This window comes from Lissotriton vulgaris, chromosome 3_1, assembly GCF_964263255.1.
Source record: "Lissotriton vulgaris chromosome 3_1, aLisVul1.2, whole genome shotgun sequence".
Lineage (NCBI taxonomy): Eukaryota > Metazoa > Chordata > Amphibia > Caudata > Salamandridae > Lissotriton > Lissotriton vulgaris.
Window position 1 is genome coordinate 1,102,015,187 of NC_141689.1, and position 27,407 is coordinate 1,102,042,593.

At 42.6% G+C, this 27,407-nt stretch overlaps 1 protein-coding gene across 2 annotated transcripts in view; it reads right to left on the reverse strand.

Moving 5' to 3' along the window:
- Positions 1-27,407, reverse strand: part of LOC147727487 (alcohol dehydrogenase 1-like) — a 241,734-nt gene that overhangs the window by 131,162 nt on the left and 83,165 nt on the right. Inside the window, exons 5-7 of one of the 2 annotated variants that reach the window (XM_086961560.1) lie at positions 21,107-21,544; positions 17,878-18,093; positions 16,916-17,292 (exon numbers count right to left, since the gene is read on the reverse strand). The exons of the other annotated variant lie outside the window; for it this stretch is intronic. Coding sequence (XP_086817686.1) covers positions 17,008-17,292; positions 17,878-18,093; positions 21,107-21,544 — 939 coding nt within the window. The 3' untranslated portion in view covers positions 16,916-17,007. Of the gene's footprint in view, positions 1-16,915; positions 17,293-17,877; positions 18,094-21,106; positions 21,545-27,407 lie in introns of those variants that run through there. 2 annotated transcript variants of the gene reach the window in all.

The window sequence follows — 27,407 nt, forward strand, 5'->3', positions numbered from 1 at the left end:
TGTGAGTGAGTGAGGGTGAGGTGTTGAGAGTGAGTGAGGTTGAGGTGTTGAGGGTGAGGGTGTGAGGTGTTGAGGCTGAGGGTTTGAGGGTGAGGGCGAGTGAGGGTGAGGGGGTGAGGTGTTGAGGGGGTGAGGTTGAGGTGTTGAGGGTGAGTGAGTGAGCGTGAGGCTGAGGTGTAGAGTGTGAGTGAGAGTAAGAGTGAGTGTGATTGAGTGTTTCAGTGTTAGTGAGGGTGAGGTATTGAGGGTGAGTGAGGGGAAGGGTGATTGAGGGATTGAGAGTTAGTGAGGGTGAGGTGTTGAGTGTTAGTGATGGTGAGGTGTTGAGGGTGAGTGATGGTGAGGGTGAGTGAGGGGGAGGGGGAGGCGTTGAGGATGAGTGAGGTGTTTAGGGTGAAGTGTTGAGGGTGTGGTTGAGGAATTGAGGGTGAGGGAGGGTGAGTGTGGGTGAATTGTTGAGGGTGAGTGATTGAGGGTGAGGTGTTGAGGCTGATGTTTTGTGTGTGAGTGAGGGTGAGATGTTGATGGTGAGTGAAGGTGAGGTGTTGGGTGAGTCGTTGAGGGTGAGTGAAGTTGAGGGTGGTTGAGTGAGGATGAGTGAGAGTGAGGGTGAGTGAGGAGTTCAGGGTGAGGTGTTGAGGGTGAGTGAGTGTGGGTGAGGTGTTGAGGGTGAGTGAGGGTGAGTGAGTGTGTGGTGTTGAGGGTGAGTGAAGATGAGTGAGTGTGAGGGTGAGTGAGGATTTGAGGGTGAGGCGTTGAGGGTGAGGCGTTGCGGGTGAGTGAGGGTGAGAGTGATTGAGTGTGAGTGAGTGTCAGTGAGGGTGAGGTGTTGACTGTGAGTGAGGATGAGTGTGAATGATGGTGAGTCAGGTGTTGAGGCTGAGTGAGGTGTTGAGGGTGAGTGAGGAGTTGAGGGTGAGTGATGTTCAGGTTGACTGAGGGTGAGGGTGGGTGAGGTGTTGAGGGTGAGGTGTTGAGTGTGAGTGAGGGGTTGAAGGTGAGTGAGGGTGAGTGAGGGTGTGCAGTTGAAGGGGAGGCGTTGAAGGTGAGTGAGGGTGAGTGAGTGAGGGTGAGGTGTTGAGGGTGAGTGATGGTGAGGCGTTGAGGGTGGGTGAGTGAGGTTGAGTGTTTGAGTGTGAGGCATTGAGCGTGAGTGAGTGAGGGAGAGGTGTTGAGGGTGAGGTGTTGAGGGTGAGCTGTTGAGGGTGAGTGTTGTTGTTAGTTGTTGAGTGAGGATGATTGAGAGTGAGTGTGAGTGAGGTGTTGAGGGTGAGGTGTTGAAGGTGAGGTGTTGAGGGCGAGGCGTTGAGGGTGAGTGAGGGTGAGGGTGAGTGAGGGTGATGTGTTGAGGGTGATTGAGGGTGAGTGAGGGTGAGGGTGAGTGAGGGTGAGTAAGTGTGAGGATGAGTGAGGGTGAGGGTGAGAGTTTGAGGGTGAGTGAGGGTGAGTGAGGGTGAGTGTTTGAGTCTGAGTGAGGGTGAGATGTAGAGGGTGGGTGAGGGGGGTGAGGGAGAGTGTGTGGGTGAGTGGTGTGAGTGTTAAGGGTGTTGTGTATGAGGGGTGTTAGTATGAGGTATTTGACGGTGAGGGGGTGAGGGTGAGTGTGATGGGAGGAGTAGGCATAGTGAGTGATGTTGAGGGGGTAAGGGAGTGTAAGGGAGAGTGAGGGTGAGACCGAGCGGGTGTGAGCGGGTGAGTGAGGGAGTGTGTGACAGTGTGAGTGAGGGAGTGTGTGAGGTGTTGTGTGAGTGCGTGAGTGATGGGGTGTGTGAGGGGTGTGTGAGAGGGTGTGTGAGAGTGTGAGGGTGTGTTAGGGTGAATGAGGATGAATGAGGGGGTGTGAGGGGGGTGAGGGTGAGGTGTTGAGGGAGTAAGTGTGAGTGTGTGAGGGGTGATGTTGAGGGGATGAGTGTGAGGGGGTGAGTGTAAGGGGGTGTGAGGGGATGAGGATGAGTGAAGTTGTTTGCGTCAGAGAGTGTGTGAAGTGTCGTGAGTGTGAGAGTGTTGTGATGATTTTTAGGAGAGCGTGTTTGTGTGAGGGTACGTTGTTTGAGGCAGAGGGTGTGTGTGTGTGTGTGTGAGGGTGATTGAGGGTGTGTGAGGAGTTGTTTTTTAGATTGTGTCTGAAGGTGTTTGACGGTGTGTGAGGGTGAGGTTGTGTGAGTGTGAATTTGAGTCATTGGGAGTGAGTGGGTGTGTGAGGGTGATGGGGTGTGAGGGTGAGGGGGTGTGAGTGTGTGAGTGTGTGAGTGTGAGGGTGAGTAAGTGTGTGTGAGGCTGAAGGTGTGTGATGGAGTATGAGGGAGATGTTGTGTTAGTGTTATAGAGCGGGTGTGAAAGAGTGTGATAGTTTTGTTGTGTGAGGGTGATGTTATGAGTGTGTGTATGTTAATATTAATGAAGTAATGCGTTGTTTTTAACAAAATGTGTCATATGTCCCCTTTGTATTACTTATGTTTTATGTGTATATTAGTATGTAATTTACGTGTGTATGTTTTGTACTAAGTGTGTTATTTTTTTGTAACGTGTTTGTGGAGTCCCTTTTTTATTTTTTTTTCAAAATGGCCGACGTATTGCGTCACGTCGACGTCGGCTATGTTTAGCGTTCTAGTTTATTTTTGAGTTGTGTGTGTTTTTTGTTTACGTTTTTTTTTAGCCAATCGGAGCGCGACTTTTTTGACGTAGCGTTCCGATTTGCATACGTCAACCGTGGAATTCCCCATAGATCGAGAATGTTGGTGCGCGGAAGGCGTGTTCTTGTTCCTGTGGTGTTGCTGCGTCGTTTGACAGGTAAGAATTTAATCCTAAGTTTATTTTAATGTAATGTAATGTAGTATATATACTATGTTAAAGTTAAATACTTGCGAAATGTATTTTTTCCGCTCGTAATATTTGTTAATGTTTGTAATGTAACGTAATGTTTTGTTTTTTATTGGCGATATGTAATGCATATGTTTTGTTAAAATGTAATGTAATGTATTATTTTGTTTTTTTGGCTAATTCGACGTACAAAAGGTGTTTGTTTAATTTTGAAGTGCTAAATGTGTTTTAATATATTGATGTAAGTTGTGTTTGCATTATCTTTTTGTGTGATGCTGAAGTAGTAGGATAATTTGTTTTTGACGTACTTGATGTATGAAATGAAACTTTGTCTTTGCTGACTGTAGTATTTTTATCAATGTATGAACGACATGTACAGTGAACTAATGTATTTTTCGTTTGCTTTTTGTGACTGAATAGTTCTATGTTCGTAATATGTTTCTTATATTTGAACTAATTTCGTCTGAATAACTGCTATTGTGTTATGCGTATCTCTTTTTGTGTAACTGTCGACTATTGTATTCAATGCGTCCCATTTTCCGGATGAATCGTTCTTGTTTATTGCCGTCCGAAAAATTAGACTGTTTCCGAATAGTTGTTTTATCGTCATATTTTCTTCATATTAGATGGAATTCCGTGTGAAGAATTGCTATTGTTGTATGCGTCCGGTTTTTTGTGTAACTGTTGACTATTGTCTTTAATCCGTCCCATTCTCCGGATGAATAGTGCTTGTTTATTGCCCCACGAAAAAGTTGCCTGTTTCACTTGTGTCTTTGTACATCCTCGTCCTCGCTTCCTGCCACATATTTGTATTTGTTTCCTTTGTGTAATATTGTTGTAATATCGTACGAATTAGATTTACTTTTTGGTCCGAAGCCTGATTAACATCCTTGCATCCTTTTAGGTCAATTATGTTAAGTTTTTTTTGTGTTGAACGTATCTGATGCAGTACTCCGTCGACCCCCTTGTTTTCCGTTCAGAAATTTCTTTATGTGTATGAAAATGGCCTAACATTCCTAAAATTGCAGAGTGGGTGAATGCTGCAGAGTGGGTGAATGCTGCAGAGTGGGTGAATGGTGCTGAGTGGGTGAATGATGGAGATTGGGTGAATGATGGAGATTGGGTGAATGATGGAGATTGGCTGAATGATGGAGATTGGCTGAATGATGGAGATTGGGTGAATGATGGTTATTGGGTGAATAATGGTGAGTGGGTGAATGATGGTGAGTGTGCGAATGATGGTGAGTGGGTGAATGATGCAGAGTTTGTGAAAGATGGATAGTGTGTGAATGATGGATAGTGTGTGAATGATGGAGAGGCAGAGTGCTGTTGCGTTTTTGAGGGTCAGTGTGTGTAACTGAGGGTGAGTCGTTGAGGGTGAGTGAGGGTGATGTAGAGTGAAGGTGAGGGTGAGGTGTTGAATGTTATTGAGTGTGAGGGTGAGGTGTTGAGGGTGAGTGAGTGTGAGTGATAGTGAGAATGAGTGAGGGAGTGTCATTGAGGGTGATGTTTTGAGGGTGAGGGGGGGGAGGTGTTGAGAGTGACTGAGGGTGAGGTGTTAAGGGTGAGTGAGTGTGAGGTGTTGAGGGTGAGTGAGGCTGAGTGAGGGTGAGTGAGTTGTTAAGGATGAGATGTTGAGGGTGATTGATGGTGATGTTGAGTGTAGATGAGGGTGATGTGTTGAGTGTGAGTGAGGGTGAGGGTAAGGTGTTGTGGGTGAGTGAGGGTAAGGTGTTGAGGGTGAGTGAAAGTAATGTGTTGAGTGTGAGTGAGGGTGAGATGTTGATGGTGGGTGTGGATGAGGAGTTGAGGGTGAGTGAGGATGCTGGGTGAATGAGTAGTTGAGGATGAGGTGTTGAGGGTGAGTGATGTTGAGGGTGAGTTAGTGTTACGGGATGATGGTGTGAGGGTGAATGATGGTGGGCAAGTGTGAGTCTGTGAGACTTTTTGAGAATGTGTGTGGGTGTGTGCGGATGTGTGATTGTTTGTGAGGGCATGTGTGTGTGAGGGTGGGGGTGTGTGAGTGTTGGAGCATGTGCAGGTGTTTTTTACTGGTCATGAAGGTGAGTGTGGGTGAGGGTGGGTGAGTGTGAAAGAGGGTGAGGTGTTGAGGGTGAGTGAGCGTGAGTGAATTTGAGGGTGATAGTGAGTGTAGATGAGTGTGAAGTGTTGAGGGTGAGTGAGGGTGAGGCTAAGGTGTTGTGGGTGAGTGAGGGTGAGGTGTTGAGGGTTATTGAGGGTGAGTTGTTGAGGGTGATTGAAGTTGAGCGTGATTGCGGGTGAGATGTTGAGTGTGTGTGACTGAGGGTGAGGGCTTGATGTTGAGTGATGGTGAGGGTGAGTGAGGGTGTGGAATTGTGGGTGAGGTGTTGAGGGTGAAGTTAGTGAGGGTGAGGTGTTGAGGGTGAGGGTCTGAGGGTGAATGAGGGTGAGGTGTTGAGGGTGAGTGAGGGTGATGTAGTGAGGTCGCACTCTGATGTTTATTTTTAGTCTGACTTGGCTTAGTCTTGTGTTTTTGGGACCCGTATGTAACTTTTATCGCCGCGATGCTTTTTTTAAATTTTGTTTATTGTTGTAGGGAAAAGTATTATGTATGCACTGTTTATGTTCTCTTTGTGTGTTTTCTTTTTTATATTTTCTTCATTTTAGGGAATGAGCTGCTACGATCGACAGGTAATGACAATTTAATTTTTATAATATTAAAGAGTGTGTTTGTGACTTTTATACTTTTGTTTATGCATTTGCTTATTTTAAAGCTAATGTAATTATTGTTTTAGGTCTCTCTGCTCGCATTTACTTTCTGCCTGGCTTCTTGCATTAGATTTGTTTTTTTATTTTATCAATGGCTGCTATTTTGGTGTATTTGTTGCCATGGATTGAGTTCCGTTTTGCCGTACGTGTTTTTTGGTTGTACTTGGCTTGTATTTAGTATTTTTCTCTTCCAAGGGATCCCTGAAGTCCATTTCTGCAGCACGCAGCAATTGCACATTATTAACATTCGGCGCCCCCACAGTACCATTTAGCAACATCACATTATCACTCTTGCCCACTAGAGCCGTATTTAGTACACCCCCAGTGTCATTTAGATATAGTACTGCAGTACTGTACAGCAGCAAAGCATGCTTCTTTTGCTGTAATTGTGTGTGGAACGTAAAAAAGTTGCCCTAAAGCGTGCACTTCTGGCTGGTGGTGTGTGTGACTGGTGAAAGCGTGGACTGATGCCTGTTTGTGTGCGTGTATGCATGGTGAAAGGATGCACTGCTGACTGATGTGTGTGTACGCCTATTGAAAGTGCCCATTGCTATCTATTGGTGTATGTGCCTGTTAAAAGAGCACATGTTTTGATTGTATGACATTTGCCTGCTGAGTAATGCTGTAGTGGTAATGAATGGTGCTGTGGTGGTAAATGTTTGTGTGTGGTTGTAGTGTGATAGTGTGTTTTTGTTGAATGATACTGTTTTGTTGGTGTAGAGTGATGTTGGTGTGTTGCTGAGTGATGTTAGTGTGGTGCTTAGTAATGGTGTTGTTGTGATGTGGTGTTCTGTGCTAGTGATGAGTGGTGCTGTGTTGGTGTTTAATAATTACCAGCACAGCATATCTCAGCACCACAACAGTTGCACTTCTCCCAACAATGGCATCACTGATGTCCACGAATGCAACACGCAGCAATTCCACTTTATCATTCTGCACCCCCACAGTACCATTGAGCAACAATACAGCATCACTCTGCACCACCACAGCCCCATTTAGCTCCTGAACAGTCTCATTCATACATACTACAGCAGTACTGATGACTGTTGTGTATATACGCCTGGTGATAGAGTCCATTGATAGGTGTGTGTGTGCTTCTTAAAAGAATCTATTTTTTAATTGTATGAAGTTTGTCTGCTGAGTAATGCTGTAGTGGTGATGATTGGTGCTGTTGTGGTAAGTGTTTTTGTGTGTAGTTGTAGTGTGATAGTGTGTTGTTGTTGAATGATGCTGTTGTGGTGGGGCAGAGTGATGTTGGTGTGTTGCTGAGTGATGTTAGTGTGGGGCTTAGTAATGCTGTTGTTGTGATGTGTTTTTCTGTGCTAGTGATGAGTGGTGCTGTGTTGGTGTTTAATAATTACCACTACAGCATAACTCATCACCCCAACAGTTGCACTTCTCCCAACAACGCCATCACTGATGTCCACGAATGCAACACGCAGCAATACCACTTTATCTTTCTGCACCCCCACAGTACCATTGAGCAACAACTCAGCATCACCATGCACTACCACATCCGTCTTTCGCCCAACAACAGTCTCATTTATACTTACTACAGCAGTACTGATGACTGTTATGTGTGTATGCCTGGTGAAAGTGCCCATTGATAGCTGTTGTTGTGTGTGTGACTGTTAAAAGCGTACAACTTTTTATTGTATGACCTTTGTCTGCTGAGTCATGCTGTGGTGGTGATGAGTGGTGCTGTGGTAGTAAGTGTTTGTGTTGTTGTAGTGTGATAGTGTGTTGATGGTGAGTGTGGGTGAGGTGTTGAGGGTGAGGGGATGATGGTGTGATGGTGACGGTGTGAGGGTGAGGGTGAGTGATTGTTGGCGCGGGTGAGGCTCTGAGGCTTATTGAGAATGTGAGTGGGTGTGCGAGGATGAGGGTGATGTGTTGAGTGTGAGTGAGGGTGAGGATGAGGGTGATGTGTTGAGTGTGAGTGAGGGTGAGGGTAAGGTGTTGTGGGTGAGTGAGGGTAAGGTGTTGAGGGTGAGTGAAAGTAATGTGTTGAGTGTGAGTGAGGGTGAGATGTTGATGGTGGGTGTGGGTGAGGAGTTGAGGGTGAGTGAGGATGCTGGGTGAATGAGTAGTTGAGGATGAGGTGTTGAGGGTGAGTGATGTTGAGGGTGAGTTAGTGTTACGGGATGATGGTGTGAGGGTGAATGATGGTGGGCAAGTGTGAGTCTGTGAGACTTTTTGAGAATGTGTGTGGGTGTGTGCGGATGTGTGATTGTTTGTGAGGGCGTGTGTGTGTGAGGGTGGGGGTGTGTGAGTGTTGGAGCATGTGCAGGTGTTTTTTAGTGGTCATGAAGGTGAGTGTGGGTGAGGGTGGGTCAGTGTGAAAGAGGGTGAGGTGTTGAGGGTGAGTGAGCGTGAGTGAATTTGAGGGTGATAGTGAGTGTAGATGAGTGTGAAGTGTTGAGGGTGAGTGAGGGTGAGGCTAAGGTGTTGTGGGTGAGTGAGGGTGAGGTGTTGAGGGTTATTGAGGGTGAGTTGTTGAGGGTGATTGAAGTTGAGCGTGATTGCGGGTGAGATGTTGAGTGTGTGTGACTGAGGGTGAGGGCTTGATGTTGAGTGATGGTGAGGGTGAGTGAGGGTGTGGAATTGTGGGTGAGGTGTTGAGGGTGAAGTTAGTGAGGGTGAGGTGTTGAGGGTGAGGGTCTGAGGGTGAATGAGGGTGAGGTGTTGAGGGTGAGTGAGGGTGATGTAGTGAGGTCGCACTCTGATGTTTATTTTTAGTCTGACTTGGCTTAGTCTTGTGTTTTTGGGACCCGTATGTAACTTTTATCGCCGCAATGTTTTTTTTTTATTTTGTTTATTGTTGTAGGGAAAAGTATTATGTATGCACTGTTTATGTTCTCTTTGTGTGTTTTCTTTTTTATATGTTCTTCATTTTAGGGAATGAGCTGCTACGATCGACAGGTAATGACAATTTAATTTTTATAATATTAAAGAGTGTGTTTGTGACTTTTATACTTTTGTTTATGCATTTGCTTATTGTAAAGCTAATGTAATTATTGTTTTAGGTCTCTCTGCTCGCATTTACTTTCTGCCTGGCTTCTTGCATTAGATGTGTTTTTTTATTTTATCAATGGCTGCTATTTTGGTGTATTTGTTGCCATGGATTGAGTTCCGTTTTGCCGTACGTGTTTTTTGGTTGTACTTGGCTTGTATTTAGTATTTTTCTCTTCCAAGGGATCCCTGAAGTCCATTTCTGCAGCACGCAGCAATTGCACATTATTAACATTTGGCGCCCCCACAGTACCATTTAGCAACATCACATTATCACTCTTGCCCACTAGAGCCGTATTTAGTACACCCCCAGTGTCATTTAGATATAGTACTGCAGTACTGTACAGCAGCAAAGCATGCTTCTTTTGCTGTAATTGTGTGTGGAACGTAAAAAAAGTTGTCCTAAAGCGTGCACTTCTGGCTGGTGGTGTGTGTGACTGTTGAAAGCGTGGACTGATGCCTGTTTGTGTGCGTGTATGCATGGTGAAAGGATGCACTGCTGACTGATGTGTGTGTACGCCTGTTGAAAGTGCCCATTGCTATCTATTGGTGTATGTGCCTGTTAAAAGAGCACATGTTTTGATTGTATGACATTTGCCTGCTGAGTAATGCTGTAGTGGTAATGAGTGTTGCTGTGGTGGTAAATGTTTGTGTGTGGTTGTAGTGTGATAGTGTGTTTTTGTTGAATGATTCTGTTTTGTTGGTGTAGAGTGATGTTGGTGTGTTGCTGAGTGATGTTAGTGTGGTGCTTAGTAATGGTGTTGTTGTGATGTGGTGTTCTGTGCTAGTGATGAGTGGTGCTGTGTTGGTGTTTAATAATTACCAGCACAGCATATCTCAGCACCACAACAGTTGCACTTCTCCCAACAATGGCATCACTGATGTCCACGAATGCAACACGCAGCAATTCCACTTTATCATTCTGCACCCCCACAGTACCATTGAGCAACAATACAGCATCACTCTGCACCACCACAGCCCCATTTAGCTCCTGAACAGTCTCATTCATACATACTATAGCAGTACTGATGACTGTTGTGTATATACGCCTGGTGATAGAGTCCATTGATAGGTGTGTGTGTGCTTCTTAAAAGAATCTATTATTTAATTGTATGAAGTTTGTCTGCTGAGTAATGCTGTAGTGGTGATGAGTGGTGCTGTTGTGGTAAGTGTTTTTGTGTGTAGTTGTAGTGTGATAGTGTGTTGTTGTTGAATGATGCTGTTGTGGTGGGGCAGAGTGATGTTGGTGTGTTGCTGAGTGATGTTAGTGTGATGCTTAGTGATGCTGTTGTGATGTGTTATTCTGTGCTAGTGATGAGTGGTGCTGTGTTGGTGTTTAATAATTACCACTACAGCATAACTCATCACCCCAACAGTTGCACTTCTCCCAACAACGCCATCACTGATGTCCACGAATGCAACACGCAGCAATACCACTTTATCTTTCTGCACCCCCACAGTACCATTGAGCAACAACTCAGCATCACCATGCACTACCACATCCGTCTTTCGCCCAACAACAGTCTCATTTATACTTACTACAGCAGTACTGATGACTGTTATGTGTGTATGCCTGGTGAAAGTGCCCATTGATAGCTGTTGTTGTGTGTGTGACTGTTAAAAGCGTACAACTTTTTATTGTATGACCTTTGTCTGCTGAGTCATGCTGTGGTGGTGATGAGTGGTGCTGTGGTAGTAAGTGTTTGTGTGGTTGTAGTGTGATAGTGTGTTGATGGTGAGTGTGGGTGAGGTGTTGAGGGTGAGGGGATGATGGTGTGATGGTGACGGTGTGAGGGTGAGCGTGAGTGATTGTTGGCGCGGGTGAGGCTCTGAGGCTTATTGAGAATGTGAGTGGGTGTGCGAGGATGTGTGAGACTGTGTGAGTGTGTGAGTGTGGATGTGTGTGAGGGTGGGGGTGTGTGAGCGTGTGGGCATGTGAGTGTGTGGTAGAGGTCATGAGGTTGAGTGAGGGTGTGTGAGGGTGTGAGGGTGAGTGAGGATGTGTGATGTTGAGGGTGTGAAGGTGTGTGAAGGTGGGGGTGGGTGAGGGTGCCTGAGTGTGATTGAGGGTGAAGCGTTGAGGGTGAGTGAGGGTGAGGTGTTGAGGCTCAGTGAGGGTGAGGGTGGGTGAGCGTTAGTGAGTGAGGGTCATTGAGTTGATGAGGGTGATGTGTTGAGGTTGATTGAGGGTGATGTGTTGTGGGTGAGTCAGGGTGAGTAGTTGAGGGTGAGTGAGGGTGAGGGTGAGGTGATGAGGGTGAGGGCCTGAGGGTGAGTGAGGGAGGCTGATTGTGGGTGAGGTTTTGAGGCTGCGGGTGAGTAAGGGTGAGGTGTTGAGGGTGAGGGGCTGAGGGTGAATGAGGGTGAGGTGTTGAGGGTGAATGAGTGTGAGGGTGAGTGAAGTTGAGGGTGATGTTTTGTGGGTGAGTGCGGGTGAGTGATGGTGAATGACGTTGAGGGTGATTGAGTGTGAGTGGATGATGGTGTGAGGGTAACGGTGTGAGGGTGACGGTGACTGATTGTGGGTGAGGGTGAGGGTGTGAGTCTTATTGAGAATGTGTGTGGGTGTGTGAGGATGTGTGAGAGTGTGTGAGTGTGGGTGTGTGTAAGGGTGGGGGTGTGTGAGGGTGGGGGCATGTGAGGGTGTCGTTGAAGTCATGATGTTGAGTGAGGGTGTGTGAGGGGGAGTGAGGATTTGTTATGTTGAGGGTGTGAATGTGTGTGAGGGTGGGGGTGGGTAAGGGGGCATGAGTCTGATTGAGGGAGAAGCGTAGAGGGTCAGTGAAGGTGAGGTGTTGAGGCTGAGTGAGGGTGAGACTTGTTGAGCGTTAGTGAGTGAGGGTGATTGAGTTGTTGAGGGTGATTGAGTTGTTGAGGGTGATGTGTTTAAGTTGAGTGAGGGTGATGTGTTGTGGGTGAGTGAGGGGGATTGGGTGAGTGAGGGTGAGTTGTTGAGGGTGAGGGGCTGAGTGTGAGAGAGGGATAGTTATTGTGTTGAGGTTTTGAGGGTGAGGGTGAGTGAGGGTGAGTTGTTGAGGGTGAGGGGCTGAGTGTGAGTGAGTGATAGTTATTGTTTTGATGTGTTGAGGGTGAGGGTGAGTAAGGGTGAGGTGTTGAGGGTGAGTGAGTTGTTGAGGGTGAGGTGTTGATGTTGGGTGAGGTGTTGAGGGTGAGTGATTGTGAGTTGTTGAGGGTGAGTGAGGGTGAGGGTGAGTGAGCATGAGGTGTTGAGGAAGAGGGGCTGAGGGCGAGTGAGTTGGTGAGGGTGAGTGAGGGTGAGGTATTGATGTTGAGTGAGGGTGAGGTATTGAGGGTGACTGAGGGTGTTTTTTGAGGGTGAGTGAGGGTGAGTTGTTAAGGGTGAGTGCGGGTGAGGTGCTGAGGGTGAGTGAGGTTGAGTGAATGGGAGTGAGGGTGACTGAGGGTGTGTTTGGCATATGTGAGTCTTGATCTTGTGTTAATGTTGATTATATTGTAAAAAAAAAATTTTTTAGTATGTTTATACGTTTGTATAAGTATTTAGTGTATGTACTTAAAATGTGTTTTATTTCTGTTCTAGTAAAGGGTATTACGTAATGTATTCCCTTTACGTTTGTTACGTAAGGGATGTTAGCGTTCTATTTTTTTGTTGATGGTGATGTAATGTTGAGCGTTACGTAATTTTTAGCCAATCGCAGCTCTACGTTGTGTGACGTAGCGTTGCATTTGGCGTGCGTCAACGGGGCGTTTTCTACATTGGTGTGAATGTTCGTGCGGTAAAGGTGTGTTATTCCTCCGTGGTTGTTGCTGCGTCGTCTGACTGGTAAGATGTACATTTTTTAACATTGAGTACATGAATTTGAATGTATTAATACTTGTGTGTATATACGTATTATTAATAAAGTTTTATTAGGATGTATGAGTGTTTTATTTGTATTGCGCCTTGTGTATTATCGATTTTTGAGTTACAATATCCTTTAGTACTGTTCTAAAAGATATATGTTTTAAAAATGAGTTTCTTTCGAAATGTTACATAAAGCAATGTTTATTTTTGTATGTGTTATGTCTTTGAAATTGCGTCCGTTGTTATTTCGCGCTCACTTTCCTTGTGTTTTGAATTTTTTTTGATCTTTATGCGAATGTTGGCTCGTGTTTAAGTTGATTGTTCGGGATGCATTGACTAATCTTTGCTAGTGTCTTCCTGGTATGTAGTTTCAGTAGTTTCGTTTCGCCTGAGGTGGCACTGTGATGTTTATTTTTCCTCTGACTTAGCTTTATCTTGTGTCATTTGTACCCGTATGTGACTTGTTTCGCCGCTATTTATTTATTTTGTTTGTTGCTTGTTGTAGTTAAAAGTATTATGTATGCACTGTGTATGTTCTCTTTTTTGTGTGTTTTTTTTATATTTTCTACATTTCAGGGAATGAGCTGCTACGATCGACAGGTAATGACAATTTTATTTGCATATTATGAAAGAGTGCCTTTGTGAGTTCTTATACTTTTGTTTATGCATTTCCTTTTATTGCTGTTAATGTAATTATTGTTTTCGGTCTTGCTTTGCTCGCACGTATTATCGTCTGGCTCCTCTCATTAGAGTGTGTTTAGTATTTTATCAATGGCTGCTATTTAGTTTTATTCTTTGGCATGGATTGAGTTCCGTTTTGCCGTACGTGTTTTTCGGTCGCACTTGCCTTGTGTGTAGTAATTTTCTCTTGCACGGCATCCCTTATGTCCATTTCGGCAGCAAAAGCACATTATTAACATTCGGCACCCCCACACTACAATTGAGCAACATGAGATCATCACTCTTTGCCACTAGAGCCGTATTTAGAACCCCCCAGTCTCATTTAGACATAGAACTGCAGTACTGTACAGCACCAAAGCATGCTTGTATAGCTGTAATTGTGTGTGCAACATACCAAAAGTTGTTCTAAAGCGTGCACTTTGGGCTGGTGGTGTGTGTGACTGTTGAAAGCGTGGATTGATGGCTGTTGGTGTGGGTGTATGCATGGTGAAAGGATGCACTAATGACTGTTGTGTGTGTACGCCTTGTGAAAGTGTCCATTGCTAGCTATTAGTGTGTGTGGCTGTTAAAAGCGCACATGTTTGGATTGTATGTCGTTTGTCTGCTGAGTAATGCTGTAGTGGTAAGGAGTGGTGCTGTGGTGGTAAGTGTTTGTGTGTGGTTGTAGTGTGATAGTGTGTTGATGGTGAGTGAGGGTGAGGTGTTGAGGGTGAGGGGATGATGGTGTGAGGGTGACGGTGTGAGGGTGAGGGTGAGTGATTGTTGGCGAGCGTGAGGCTATGAGGCTTATTGAGAATGTGAGTGGGTGTGCGAGGATGTGTGAGAGTGTGTGAGTGTGGATGTGTGTGAGGGTGGGGGTGTGTGAGCGTGTGGGCATGTGAGTGTGTGGTGCTTAGTAATGCTGTAGTTGTGATGTGTTGTTCTGTGCTAGTGATGAGTGGTGCTGTGTTGGTGTTTAATAATTACTACCACAGCATAACTCAGCACCACAACAGTTGCACTTCTCCCAACAATGGCATCACTGATGTCCACGAATGCAACATGCAGCAATACCACTTTATCTTTCTGCAGCCCCACAGTACCATTGAGCAACAACACTGCATCACTCTGCACTTCCACATCCGTATTTTGCACACCAACAGTCTCATTTAGACATAGTACTGCAGTACTGGTGACTGTTGTGTGTGTATGCCTGGTGAAAGTGGCCATTGATAGCTGTTGTTGTGTGTGTGACTGTTAAAAGCGTACATGTTTTTATTGTATGACCTTTGTTTGCTGCAGTGGTGATGAGTGGTGCTGTGGTGGTAATTGTTTTTTTGTGTGGTTGTAGTGTGATAGTGTGTTGAGGGTGAGTGAGGGTGAGGTGTTGAGGGTGAGTGAGGGTGAGGCGTTGAGGGTGAGTGAGATTGAGGGTGAGTCAGTGTGAGGCGTTGAGGGTGGGTGAGGCTATGAGGGTGAGTGAGGCGTTGAGGGTGAGTGAGGGTGAGGTGTTGAGGGTGATTGAGGATGAGTGAGAGTGAGGGTAAGTAAGGGGTTGAGGGGGAGGTGTTGAGCGTGATTGAAGTGGTGTTGTTGTGGTAAGTGTTTGTGTGTGGTTGTAGTGTGATAGTGTGTTGAGGGTGAGTGAGTATGAGGGTGAGTGAGGGTGAGAGTGAGTGAGAATGAGGGGGAGGTGTTGAGGGTGAGTGAGGATGAGTGAGGGTGAGGAGTTGAGGGTGAGTGAGGGTGAGGGGCTGAGGGTGAGTGAGGTGTTGAGGGTGAGGTGTTGAGTGTGATTGAGGATGAGTGAGAGTGAGGGTGAGTGATGTGTTGAGGTTGACTGAGGGTGAGGCGTTGAGGGTGAGTGAGGGTGAGGTGTTGAGGCTGAGGGTGAGTGTGGGTGAGGCGTTGAGGGTGAGGCGTTGAGGGTGAGTGAGAGTGAGGTGCTGAGGGTGAGGGTGTGAGGGTGAGTGTGGGTGAGGCGTTGAGGGTGAGTGAGGGTGAGGTGTTGAGGGTGATTGAGGATGAGTGAGAGTGAGTGTGAGTGAGGATTTAAGGGTGAGGTGTTTAGGGTGAGTGAAGTGTTGCTGTGGTGGTAAGTGTTTGTTTGTAGTTGTAGTGTGATAGTGTGTTGACGGTGAGTGAGGGTGATGTTTTGAGGGTGAGTGAGTATGAGAGTGAGGTGTTGAGGGTGAGGTGTTGAGGGTGAGTGAGTATGAGGGTGAGGTGTTGATGGTGAGTTGTTGAGGGTGAGTGAGGATGAGTGTGGGTGAGGTGTTGAGGGTGAGGAGTTGAGGGTGAGTGAGGGTGAGGGACTGAGGGTGAGTGAGGTATTGAGGGTGAGGTGTTGAGAGTATTGAGGATGAGTGAGAGTGAGGGTGAGTGATGTGTTGATGATGAGTTGTTGAGTGTGAGTGAGGGTGAGGTGTTGAGGGTGAGTGAGGGTGACGTGTTGAAGCTGAGGGTGAGGGGCTGAGGGTGAGTGTTGGTGAGGAGTTGAGGGTGATGTGTTGAGGGTGATTGAGGATGGTGAAGAGTAAGGGTGATTGAGGGGTTAAGGGTGAGGTGTTGAGTGTGAGTGAAGTGTTACTGTGGTTGTAAGTGTTTGTGTGTTGTTTTAGTGTGATAGTATGTTGAGGATGAGTGAGGGTGAGTGAGGATGAGTGAGGCTGAGTGAGGGTGAGTGAGGGTGAGGTGTTGAGTGTGATTGAGGTGAGGTGTTGAGGGTGAGTGAGGGTGAGGGGCTGAGTGTTATTGAGGAGTTGAGGCTGAGTGTGGTTGAGGTGTTGTGTGTTATTGAGGATGAGTGAGAGTGAGTGTGAGTGAGAGTTTAAGGGTGAGGTGTTGAGGTTGAGTGAAGTGGTGCAGTGGTGGTAAGTGTTTGTGTGTTGTTTTAGTGTGATAGTGTGTTGAGGGTAAGTGTGGTTGAAGGTAATTGAGGCAGATGTGTTGAGGGTGAGTGAGGATGACGGTGATTGAGGGTGAGGTGGTGAGGGTGAGGGGCTGAAGGTGAGTGAGGGGCTGAGGGTGATTGAGGGTGAGGCGTTGAGGGTGAGTGAGGGAGAGGTGTTGAGAGTGAGGGTGATTGAGGGTTTGAGGGTGCGGTGTTGAGGGTGAGTGAGGGTGAGTTAGTGTGAGGTGTTGATGGTGAGTGAAGGTGGGTGAGGGTGATGGTGATGTGTTGAGGGTGAGTGAGGGTGAGGTGTTGAGGGAGAGTGAGGGTGAGGTGTTGAGGGTGAGTGAGTGTAATTGAGGGTGGGTGATGAGTTGAGGGTGAGTGAGTGTGAGTGAGGGTGTGATTTGCAAAAGTGAGTGTTTTGCATGTGTGACTTGTTATTTTAATGTAAAGTGTGTTTGTGTTTTTGTATGTTGTTGTTGTAGAATGATGCTGTTGTGGTGGTGTAGAGGGATGTTAGTGTGTTGCTTCCTAATGCTGTTGTTGTGATGAGTTGATGATGAGTTGTGCTGTGTTAGTGTTCAACTATTACCACCACAGCATAACTCATCCCAACAACAGTTGCACTTCTCCCAACAACCTAATTTGTGATGTCCACCAATGCAACACGCAGCAATACCACCTTATCATTCGGCCCCCCACAGTAACATTGAGCAACAACACAGCATAACTCTGCACCAGCACAGGCGTATTTAGCACAACAACAGTCTCATTCATACATACTACTGTAGTGCGTGCAAGCTACAAAGTATGTGTATTTTGTATATGTTTTTGTAATGTCAAATGGATTGGCTGAATGTTGTATGTGGGTGTGACTATGTTGTATAAATTGAGTGTATTACTTATAATTTGCCTTTTGTATTGAAAAAATTACCATAGAAGTTGTAAAATTTGTATTGCACACTTTTTTATTTTTGAAAAAAAAACACAAATATTTATTGTTTAACTTTGTACAAAAATAAGATATCCTGGCAACATGCAAAATTTAGTCAGAACATATTTCATCGTCTTTTTCTTTCAGAATCTTTATGATTTGGCCATTACAAAAGACAACTTCAAAAGTTTGTGGCAAAAAATGGACAAGGGCATCTCCGATGTTGTCAACTTCCTCATCTAACATAAACCATTTAATTAAGATCTCGTTTTCGATGGGCATAGATTGATATTCGTCTGTGTTTGTCACTTTTATTGTGATAATGCTATTTTGCTCTGTAGAGCTTTCAACACCATAAATTTGAATGTCCATCTTTTCCTCTGGTGGGGCTGTTACCTGTTGAGAGAAAACAAAAGCAACAATTAGTTTTTAAATTTGTATACTTTATGTTTTGTGTAAGGCCTATAGTGGGTGAAAGGGACAGAGTGGTTGAAAGGGACACATTGGGTGAAATGGACTGAGTAGGTGAAAGGGTCCCAGTTGTTGATAGGGTTTGAGTGGGTGATAGGTCGAGAGTGGGTGATAGGTCTAGAGTGGGTGATAGGTCTAGAGTGGGTGATAAGTCTAGAGTGGGTGATAAGTCTAGAGTGGGTGATAAGTCTAGAGTGGGTGATAAGTCTAGAGTGGGTGATAAGTCTAGAGTGGGTGATAGGCCTAGAGTGGGTGAAAGGGCCAGAGTTGTTGAAAGGTCCCGAGTGGGTGAAAGGTCCCGAGTGGGTGAAAGGTCCCGAGTGGGTGAAAGCTCCCGAGTGGGTGAAAGGTCCCGAGTGGGTGAAAGGTCCCGAGTGGGTGAAATCTCCCGAGTGGGTAAAAGGTCCAGAGTGGGTGCAAGTGGCAGAGTGGGTGAAAGGGCAAGACTGGGTGAAAGTCCAAGAGTGGCTGAAAGAGATAATTGCAAAAGGTTTTGTTTGTTGTGCTTACCTCCATTTTGCTATGGCGCGTTGTATTCAATATTTTTTGGCAATTGAATTCATGTACAGTGACGTGAGTCAGGGTCACATATTTGCCAAGATGTATTTTAAATAGTGACGCTTCTCTCCACAGTGTCACTTTTATATCATCAGTTGCATCTTTTATTGTAATCGATTTGAGTGGGGTATCTTGGCCATTGATAAACACAGTCTTTGCGTCCTCTTCCTACACAAAAAGCAAGCATTCTATTAAATAGTGACTGTAAAAACACATATTACTAGTGCATTGTATGAAAGGCAATATAATGTATCAAATTTAACGACCCAAATGAACATCCTTTCTAAAAGATAGAATTGTTTATTGCAAAAAATGGCTTTGTAGAGAGTACTTGTGTTTGTAGTATACACCAAAGCACTGCCATCTTATAGTTTTCAAAACTGGTACTTGCTACTATGTGTGAAGAGTGTATAATTCTAATTTTTTTGAGTTACTTATTGAAGTTACTAATGGTGTAATGTGTGTGTAAGTCAACTATGCATTTTTTAAGTAGACATGATGACATGAGTGAGGGTGAGGGTGAGTTATTGAGTGTGAGGTGTTGATTGTGAGTGAGTGAGAGTGAGGAGTTGATGGGGAGTGAGGATGAGTGAGGATGAGGTGTTACGTGAGGGTGAGGGTGAATGTAAGTGAGGGTGAGTGAGGGTGAGGGTGAGTGAGGGTGTGAGGGTGAGAGATTGAAGGTGAGTGAGGGTGAGAAGTTGAGGATGAGTAAGGATGAGGGTGAGTGTGAGTGAGGCTGAGTGAGGGTCATTTAGGGTGAGGAGTTGAGGGTGAGAGTGAGTGAGTGTTGAGGGTAAGAGATTGAGGGTGATTGATGTTGAGGGTGAGTAAGGTGAGTGAGGGTGAGTGATTGAGTGAGGGTGAGGTGTTGAGGGTGAGTGAGGGTGAGGGTGAGGGTGAGGCTGAGGTGTTGAGTGAGAGTGAGGTTGACTGAGGAGTTGAGGGAGAAGGGTTAAGTTTTTGAGGGGGAGGTGTTGATGGCTAGTGAGGGTGAGTGAGGGTGAGTAGTTTAGTGTGATTGAGGGTGAGTGAGATTGAGGGTGAGTGAGGCGTTGAGGGTGAAGTGTTGAGGGTGAGGTGTTGAGGGTGAGTCAGGGTGACGTTTTGAGGATGAGTGAGGGTGACTAAGGGTGAGGCATTGAGGTAAACACAGTGTTTGCGTTCTCTTCCTAAACAAAAAGTAAGCATTGTATAAAATAGTGACTGTAAAAACACATATTACTAGTGCGTTGTATGAATGGCCATATAATGTATTATATTTAGCGACCCAAATGAACATCCTTCCTAAATGAGCGCAATATTTATTGAAAAAAATGGCTTTGTAGAGAGTACTTGTATTTGTAGTATAGAGCAAATCGCTGGCATATTATAGTTTTCAAAACGCGTACTTTCTACATAGAGTGAAAGAGTGTATAATGCTTTTTTTTTTAAATTGTTAATGAAGTTACTAAAGGTGTACTGTGTGTGTAAGCCAACTATGCATTTTTTTAGTAGACATGATGACATGAGTGAGGGTGAGGGTGAGGGTGAGTTATTGGGGGTGAGGTGTTGAGGGTGAGTGAGGGTTAGGGTGAGTGGGGGTGGGGTTGAGGGTGAGTGAGGATGAGGTGTTACGTGAGGGTGAGTGTGAGTGAGGCTGAGTTAGGGTGAGGGGTTGAGGGTGAGTGTGAGTGAGGGAGTGTTGAGGGTGAGAGATTGAGGGTGAGAAGTTGTGGGTGAGTAAGGATGAGTGTGAGTGTGGGTGAGTGAGGGTAATTGATTGAGTGAGGGTGAGGTGTTGAGGGTGAGGCTGAGGTGTTGAGGTGTTGAGTGAGAGTGAGGGTGACTGAGGATTTGAGGGAGAAGTGTTGACTTTTTGAGGGGGAGGTGTGGAGGGCTAGTGAGGGTGAGTGAGGGTGAGTGAGTGGGAGGTGTTGAAGGTGATTGAGGGTGAGTGAGATTGAGGCTGAGTGAGGCATTGAGGGTGAGAAGTTGAGGGTGAGTAAGGATGAGGGTGAGTGAGGGTGAGTGATTGATGTTGAGGGTGAGGCTGAGGTGTTGAGGTGTTGAGTGAGAGTGAGGGTGAGTGAGGAGTTGAGGGAGAAGGGTAGAGTTTTTGAGTGGGAGGTGTTGAGGGCTAGTGAGGGTGATTGAGGGTGAGTGAGGGGGAGGTGTTGAGGGTGATTGAGGGTGAGTGAGATTGAGGGTGAGTGAGGCATTAAGGGTGAATTGTTGAGAGTGAGGTGTTGAGGGAGAGTGAGGGTGGGGTGTTGAGGGTGAGTGAGGGTGACTGAGGGTGAGGCATTGATGTAAAGACAGTCTTTGCGTCCTTTTGGTAAACCCAAAAAGAACCATTCTATAAAATAGTGACAGTAAAAACACATAGTACTAGTGCGTTGTATGAATGGCAATATAATGTATTATATTTCACGACCCAAATGAACATCCTTTCTATCATACTTCTGGCACATATTGTCCCTGAAACAGTCATAAGACTATTTAGACTTGCAATTTTAAAAAGTAAAAAATAAATAAGATATGTCATTTACAATCCTAATAAGTCCAACTTTTCAAATGCGAGACAATGGGAGGGTGAGTGATTGATGTTGAGGGTGAGGCTGAGGTGTTGAGGTGTTGAGTGAGAGTGAGGGTGAGTGAGGAGTTGAGGGAGAAGGGTAGAGTTTTTGAGTGGGAGGTGTTGAGGGCTAGTGAGGGTGATTGAGGGTGAGTGAGGGGGAGGTGTTGAGGGTGATTGAGGGTGAGTGAGATTGAGGGTGAGTGAGGCATTAAGGGTGAATTGTTGAGAGTGAGGTGTTGAGGGAGAGTGAGGGTGGGGTGTTGAGGGTGAGTGAGGGTGACTGAGGGTGAGGCATTGATGTAAAGACAGTCTTTGCGTCCTTTTGGTAAACCCAAAAAGAACCATTCTATAAAATAGTGACAGTAAAAACACATAGTACTAGTGCGTTGTATGAATGGCAATATAATGTATTATATTTCACGACCCAAATGAACATCCTTTCTATCATACTTCTGGCACATATTGTCCCTGAAACAGTCATAAGACTATTTAGACTTGCAATTTTAAAAAGTAAAAAATAAATAAGATATGTCATTTACAATCCTAATAAGTCCAACTTTTCAAATGCGAGACAATGGTTTTTTTTAGTTGACATGATGACATGTTTGTGTTCATACTTACGGCAATTATTGTCCCTGACACGGTCATCAGACTTTTTAGACTTGCCCGTTTTATTTCCTTGATGGGAGAAGCCGATGGTGCAGGCGGATGCAAAATGTTGTTTGCTTGTTGGATCAGGCCCTCCTCGATTGTCATTGCGGGAAATTTGGTTACTTTAGTTTGCTTTGTAATTAAAATTGTTTTGTTTTTGATAATAAAGTTTCGTATCAGTAGTCCACAGTTATTTTTCGTTTGCTCATATAAATTTTCTTGGTAACAAGTACATTTTATTGTTCCAGTTTTATCTGCTAAAGCCAAATGGAATAAAATTTTCTGCTCTTGTTTAGCATTTTTGTACGTAGTTTTCCCTGAGCAGTTGATGACATTAACTCTTATTGGTTTCTGGTATGGTTTGTTGTCATCGGTATTAATGTTCATTATTTCTTCAATAGACATCATCTGAAATAGAAATTGTGATATAACATGTTAAATACAAACCCATATTGCTTTATGATCACTGTAATAGCATTCTAAAGTACCATAGTTGTGTAGTTGGTCATTTGTATATATATGATCTAAAATGGATTGGTAGTTAGTTGTGTAACTGTTAATAAGTTGTTGACATTGTAATTTTGTTTCAAAGAATCCAAGTAATTGCTTGCTGTTTGCATTTTGTTGAGATACATCCACATTGAAATCCCCTATAATAATCAATTTGTGTGTGGGGTAAAAATCCGTAATATTTGTGATGAAATCAAAAAGAGAAGTTATACTTTTTAGGGGTGGTTTGTATAAAATAATAATAAGGTAATCTGTGTTATCAATCTGTAGAGTAAAATGTAAAATGTCTATCCCTTCAAGTGTCTCATAAATAGGCAATATAAATAAATCTTTTTTGTAGTACATAATCATTCCATGGTTTGTGTTGTATGTATGAAATTTATCAAATATAATGTGATGGTATTGTTCTATGGTGAAATCATTAGCTGTAGCATTTCTTGTAGTGTTGATCTCAGTTAAGCAAATAATGTCTGCTTGTAATATATTCCTATCCGCTACCATAGATGAAAAATTTTTCTGTAGTGATCTTATATTGTGTGCAATGATATTGAAATGTGCACTGTATGTATGTAACTGTGGGATATGTATTTCAAGTGGCATTTCTGTGCTTAATCTGTGCATTTCCTCATTAACTTGTGGATGTACTAAAATTTTACGTTCATCAAAATTGTGTACATATACATTTTGTATTGATTTTGCCCTGCTAATAGCAACATAATGCAAATGATGAATCTTGCTGTTATTAAAGTGTATATAAAGTGGTTCGAGAGTTGCACCTTGTGTGCGATGTATAGTGCGTGCTGATGCTTGGCGTAAAGGAAATCACTTCCGTATAATGGTAATAAATTTTTTAGTGTATTGGAAATGTCTAGCTATAGCATGTATTGGTGTCCATGTATTTTGTATTTGTGAATGAAATAAGTGTTTATATTGTTGTCTGGTTGTTTGTCCTATAGTGGGATTGTCAAATAACAACCAAACAATAATAGGTGTATTGTTAATCAATTCAACTAATTGTACAACACCAGTTGCGCCATTTGTTAAACCATCATTGACATCCACATTGCAACTTAAATCATAACGAAGTTGTAAGGCAATGTGTAATGTATGTGAAAGGCCCATTGTTTTCTGTGGATCTTTGGGCAGTTGCTTAAGAATCGTTTTTTTCACATTTTCAGACAAATCAGAACTGACGGTATCGCTTGCTACTGTTATGTAGACTGGATAATCTTTGCAATGTTGTTCTAAAACCTTTTGGTTAATTTCATTAACTTCTAGATTAGTTGACATGATATATGGAATTGTTTCTAATAAACTCTCCTCAGGTTGTATTTCCCTTTGCTTAATTTGTGAAATATCTTCTTCAGTATGCTTGCCTTCTCTCAATCGGTTTAGTAATTGAGCAAATTGTAGATCTTCTTTTTGGCACATAATTTTTGTTAATTCAAAAATTTTAAAATGTTCTTTCCATAAGTTAGCACTTAAAGGACCATACATTTGTGTAGAATCCTGAAAAATGTATCTGTCAAATACAGGTTTTAATTGGTAAAAGTCACCAATGGCTAAAATAGAAATTCCTCCAAATGGTTCATTAGATGATTTAATTTCTTGAAGCCTGTTATGTATAAAATTCAACATATTGTGTCCTACCATTGAAATTTCATCAATAATAACAACTCTAACATGCATCATTTCCATTTGTAGAGCAGTTCTATGTTCATGACTCAGTTGTTTATAAGTCAAACTTTGCGACACAGGTATTTTGAAAGTGCTATGCAGTGTTTTGCCATTAATATTATGGGCAGCCTTTCCTGTTGGAGCTGTAAGTAAGATATAAACATTATCAGGATTTTCACCGGCCTTAGTGTTATAGTAGCGTAGTAAAGTTTGATATAGTGCAGATATTACAAAACTTTTCCCAACACCAGCCCCTCCAGTGCAAAAAGTATAGCATGGAGTGCTTGTAGTTTTAAACCAATGCAAGTGATGGTAAACAAATTTAAGTTGTTCTTCCGTTAAGTTTTGCATAAGTTGTTGGTATTTTTCATTGGGTAAAATAACGTTAGTTGAGCTTTGTTCTTCAGTTTTAGTTCTAATTCCTAAATCTAGAGCCAAATCATATCTATTATTATGTTCTGGATTTTGGTCTTCTGTCTGTATATTAACAGTTGGTGATAGAGGGGGTGAAATTACATTTTCATGACACTGTTCATGAATAATGTTTGTAACTTCGCCATGCTGTTTGTTATAAATTTTTAGTTGTGTGTCAACAAATGTTTTAACTTCCAGATACCTATCATAGTAAGTTTCCTTGTTGATTAGTATTTTTTCTTCTTCCCTCCATGGATAGTGCAACATTAATATTTCTCTATAATACTCTTCTGGTTCATTATTTTTGTTAAATCTGCAAAAGCGTATTATTTTCCCTTGTCTGCGCTTATTTAAAGCATAATCATAATTCTGTTTCTGTTGTTGTTTATTTCCGTCACTACATTCTATTTCTAATTCTTCCTCATCTGAGCTGTAAAAGTTTTGTTCTGCAAGTAAATCTTCGCAATCATTTATTTCTTTCCCATGTGTTTTTTTCTTCACATAGTTGAAATTAGCCGCATAGTCTGCTAACGTGCACATCTCTAATGATTGTGGCCGTTTGCAGTACTTAATAATAATATTTTCACATTGAATGTCAGTTGAATTTTCGGGCAAGTTATTAATAGTTTCGATATCACGCATTAAATAAGTTCTTTTCTCTGGACGGCTAGTATTAATAAATACAAATGATCGGGAGCTTTTCCGTAATGGTATTTGAAGAATTAGATATGCTGCTTCTTGAGCACTAATTTCTGTGCAGTTGAGGAATTTGTTTCCTATGTGTTTAAGTTGATCTTTGATATTACTATTGCTTGTTACCTCTTTAGCAGCTTGCGCTAGAAGTTTGCTAATTCCTCTTTGCGATTTACTGATATATGAGATAATATAGACTGCACAAGCATAAGGGTCTAGTATAAACTGCAAGTCTATGTTTGCTCGCCAAGCTTCTAAAAGAGTACTATTGTAGTTATTGATGAAGCATTCGCCTGGTGTTCTTTTTAAAAAAATAGTTGTTTTTTGTAAGCTAGTTTGTATAGAAGTAATATATTCTTTATCATCCATTTTAATGAAGTCTAAAAATTCCTCAAAAGAAAGTGTATTAAAGGTAGTATTATTCATAGCTTCATGTATTATTTTCATATTATCTTGCCATTGGTTATTTGTCTCCTCAAGTGTTAATGGCTCTAATATGAGCGTTCTTGACATTGGATATTTTGGATATTGATATTTGCATGTCCGTTGCTGTTTACGTCTGCAATTTTTGGTGTGACCATGCCTTTGTAGATTTATTAACGGTTGTAAAACAGGGTTCTCAGACTTATGACAAGTGATATATTTGTCAATAAAGCTATTGACTTCTTCCACTGGTGAAACACCATACAATGGTGCTTTGTTTACCCAGAGTAATGCATGTATATGTGGAGAACCTCTTTGTTGGAATTCGACTCTGTAAAAGTAGTCTACTATTTCCCCAATTGGATTAGTGCCATTCAGCAAAACACAATTAAAGAATTTCCTAACTTGATAGTCAAACTGTCTTGCACATGTTATTGGATCTTCTTGTATTAATTTACTTTTAGTTTCCCAAGACATGTTTAAGAATTCTTCCTCTGTACATTCCTTTAAGTTTCTAACTCTCAATAGTATATTTATTAAATGGTGCCATTTTGTTTCAGCAGCAGATAAAGTCAAAAAGAAAGTGGGTATGCCAAGTTGCCTTATCATTGCAAAAATATCTTTTTTGCAACCTTCCCAATATGGAGGTGAACTGCGTATAGTTTTTAATACTTTGTACCCCTCATTAAACTGTAAAACATTGGCAATATTACATTTAATGTCTTTAGCAGTTATTTTATTTCCATCAGTAAAATGTTTTCTGATGGAAATGTTGATTTTACCATGGATCTGCTTAATATGTAATTTCTTCAGTTTAAAAAACACATTAGTAATAGATTTAGCGACTCTTCTATCATAACTCCTTAACTCTGCTTGGCAAATAGTACTATAATGTACCGGTATGTGCCTTTCCTTATTGTTAGGCCTTCGTTCACCACAAAAAATAGTAGGGAAAGCCAAAAACTCTGAATCTTTATCCTCATATAAACCTCTTGGCGTGTTATGTTCAGCTGGAGCGAAACTTAACACATTCAGCGAATTACTAGTAATAGTTTCATTTGTTAACATAGTATCCAAATTCCCAGCTTCTATGTTGTCAGAACTATCAGATGAATTGTTTGTCTCAGAAGTCTCATTGTGAGATTCTATTTCTGGAGGTATATACTCCCAGTCAGGGTTAATCGTAACACCATATTCATTAAACATTGTACTATTTTTAGCTAGCCATGTAGCTGCCTTTTTTACTGTATTTGGTCTAATATTCTCATAATGTGTATATGATTTATAGATTAATTTCCTTTTTAATTTCACTGGGATTGTCATGGCGTCATTAATTTGCCTTGGTAAAATTGTAACAGTTGTCATAACATCTGCAGGTACATTAACTACTGCACCTGATAATGATTTTTGAAAACCGCGTGGCAGACTCCGAATTTGTAAGAATGGTATCCTAGGTGAAACTAATCTTTCTTCTAAATCATATAATTCTAATTCAACTGGTACATTTGGGAAGCCCATGCCATTTACAATAGAACATGGTGGTATTTTGTTTTTGCGAATGTAATAATAGCAAGTCTTACAAATAAAATTCGTTTTCTTGTTACTAATGTTACACTGGTTGAAAATTTCGGATTGGCTAACACTGCGTATATTTTGCAACGTTTGTTTATGCCACAGTTGATTGCAAAGAGTACAAATGTACTCTGGCCCATGCAATATTTCCCGGTGGAATTTGCGAATGATTGTATGGATTTGTTTACCTTGTTTCTGTCTTTGGCCCTGCGTGAATATGGGTATGTTATTATCAGTAGCACTTAGTTGACTGTTGGTAATGTCTTCTTCAGCTGTATTAACTTTTTTTCTTTGTACAACTTTAGTTGGACATGTACTTGAATCCCTTTTTCTTTTCCGAGACTGTTTATTTGTTCCCTGTATAGCTTTACTATTACCTGGTAATTGTGCTAAATGATTACTATTGCTATTCCCTCCCTTACTTTTATTCAGTAAATCATCAGAAGACATTGATGTTGATGTTATCGTCTGATTAGGAGTACATTCAGTAGTATGTACCCAAATTTTTCTTTCTTGCGGTAGGTGACTATTTTTTTTGTGCACAGTAAGTGCTTTTGTAAAGGATTTCCTTTTAATGACTTATATCTATTGGGGTTAATTCAAATTGGACACATTGCTCAGCCTGATGTGTAAAGTTATATGCTAGTTTCATAACATATTGAATGAGCCCTTCAAACGAATTAAATGCAATTGTAACACATGTTCCGTTTGAATGAGGCATGCCTTCATGGTCCCTACTATGTGAATCAAATACAAAGTATGATTGCATATGTTTGAAAATAGCTATTACATAAACATTCATACAAAGTAGAACACCACAGTGCTTATTAATAGTAACATTTAATGCTGTGCTAATATCTGGGTAGGCTTTATCAAAACGTTTAAGGACATCACCGTAGTAAGCATTCCGTAGCAAAAGTGAATATATCTCTTGATTGTGGTCTATATACCTTGGCAGGTCATCTGGATGCATAAGTGTTTC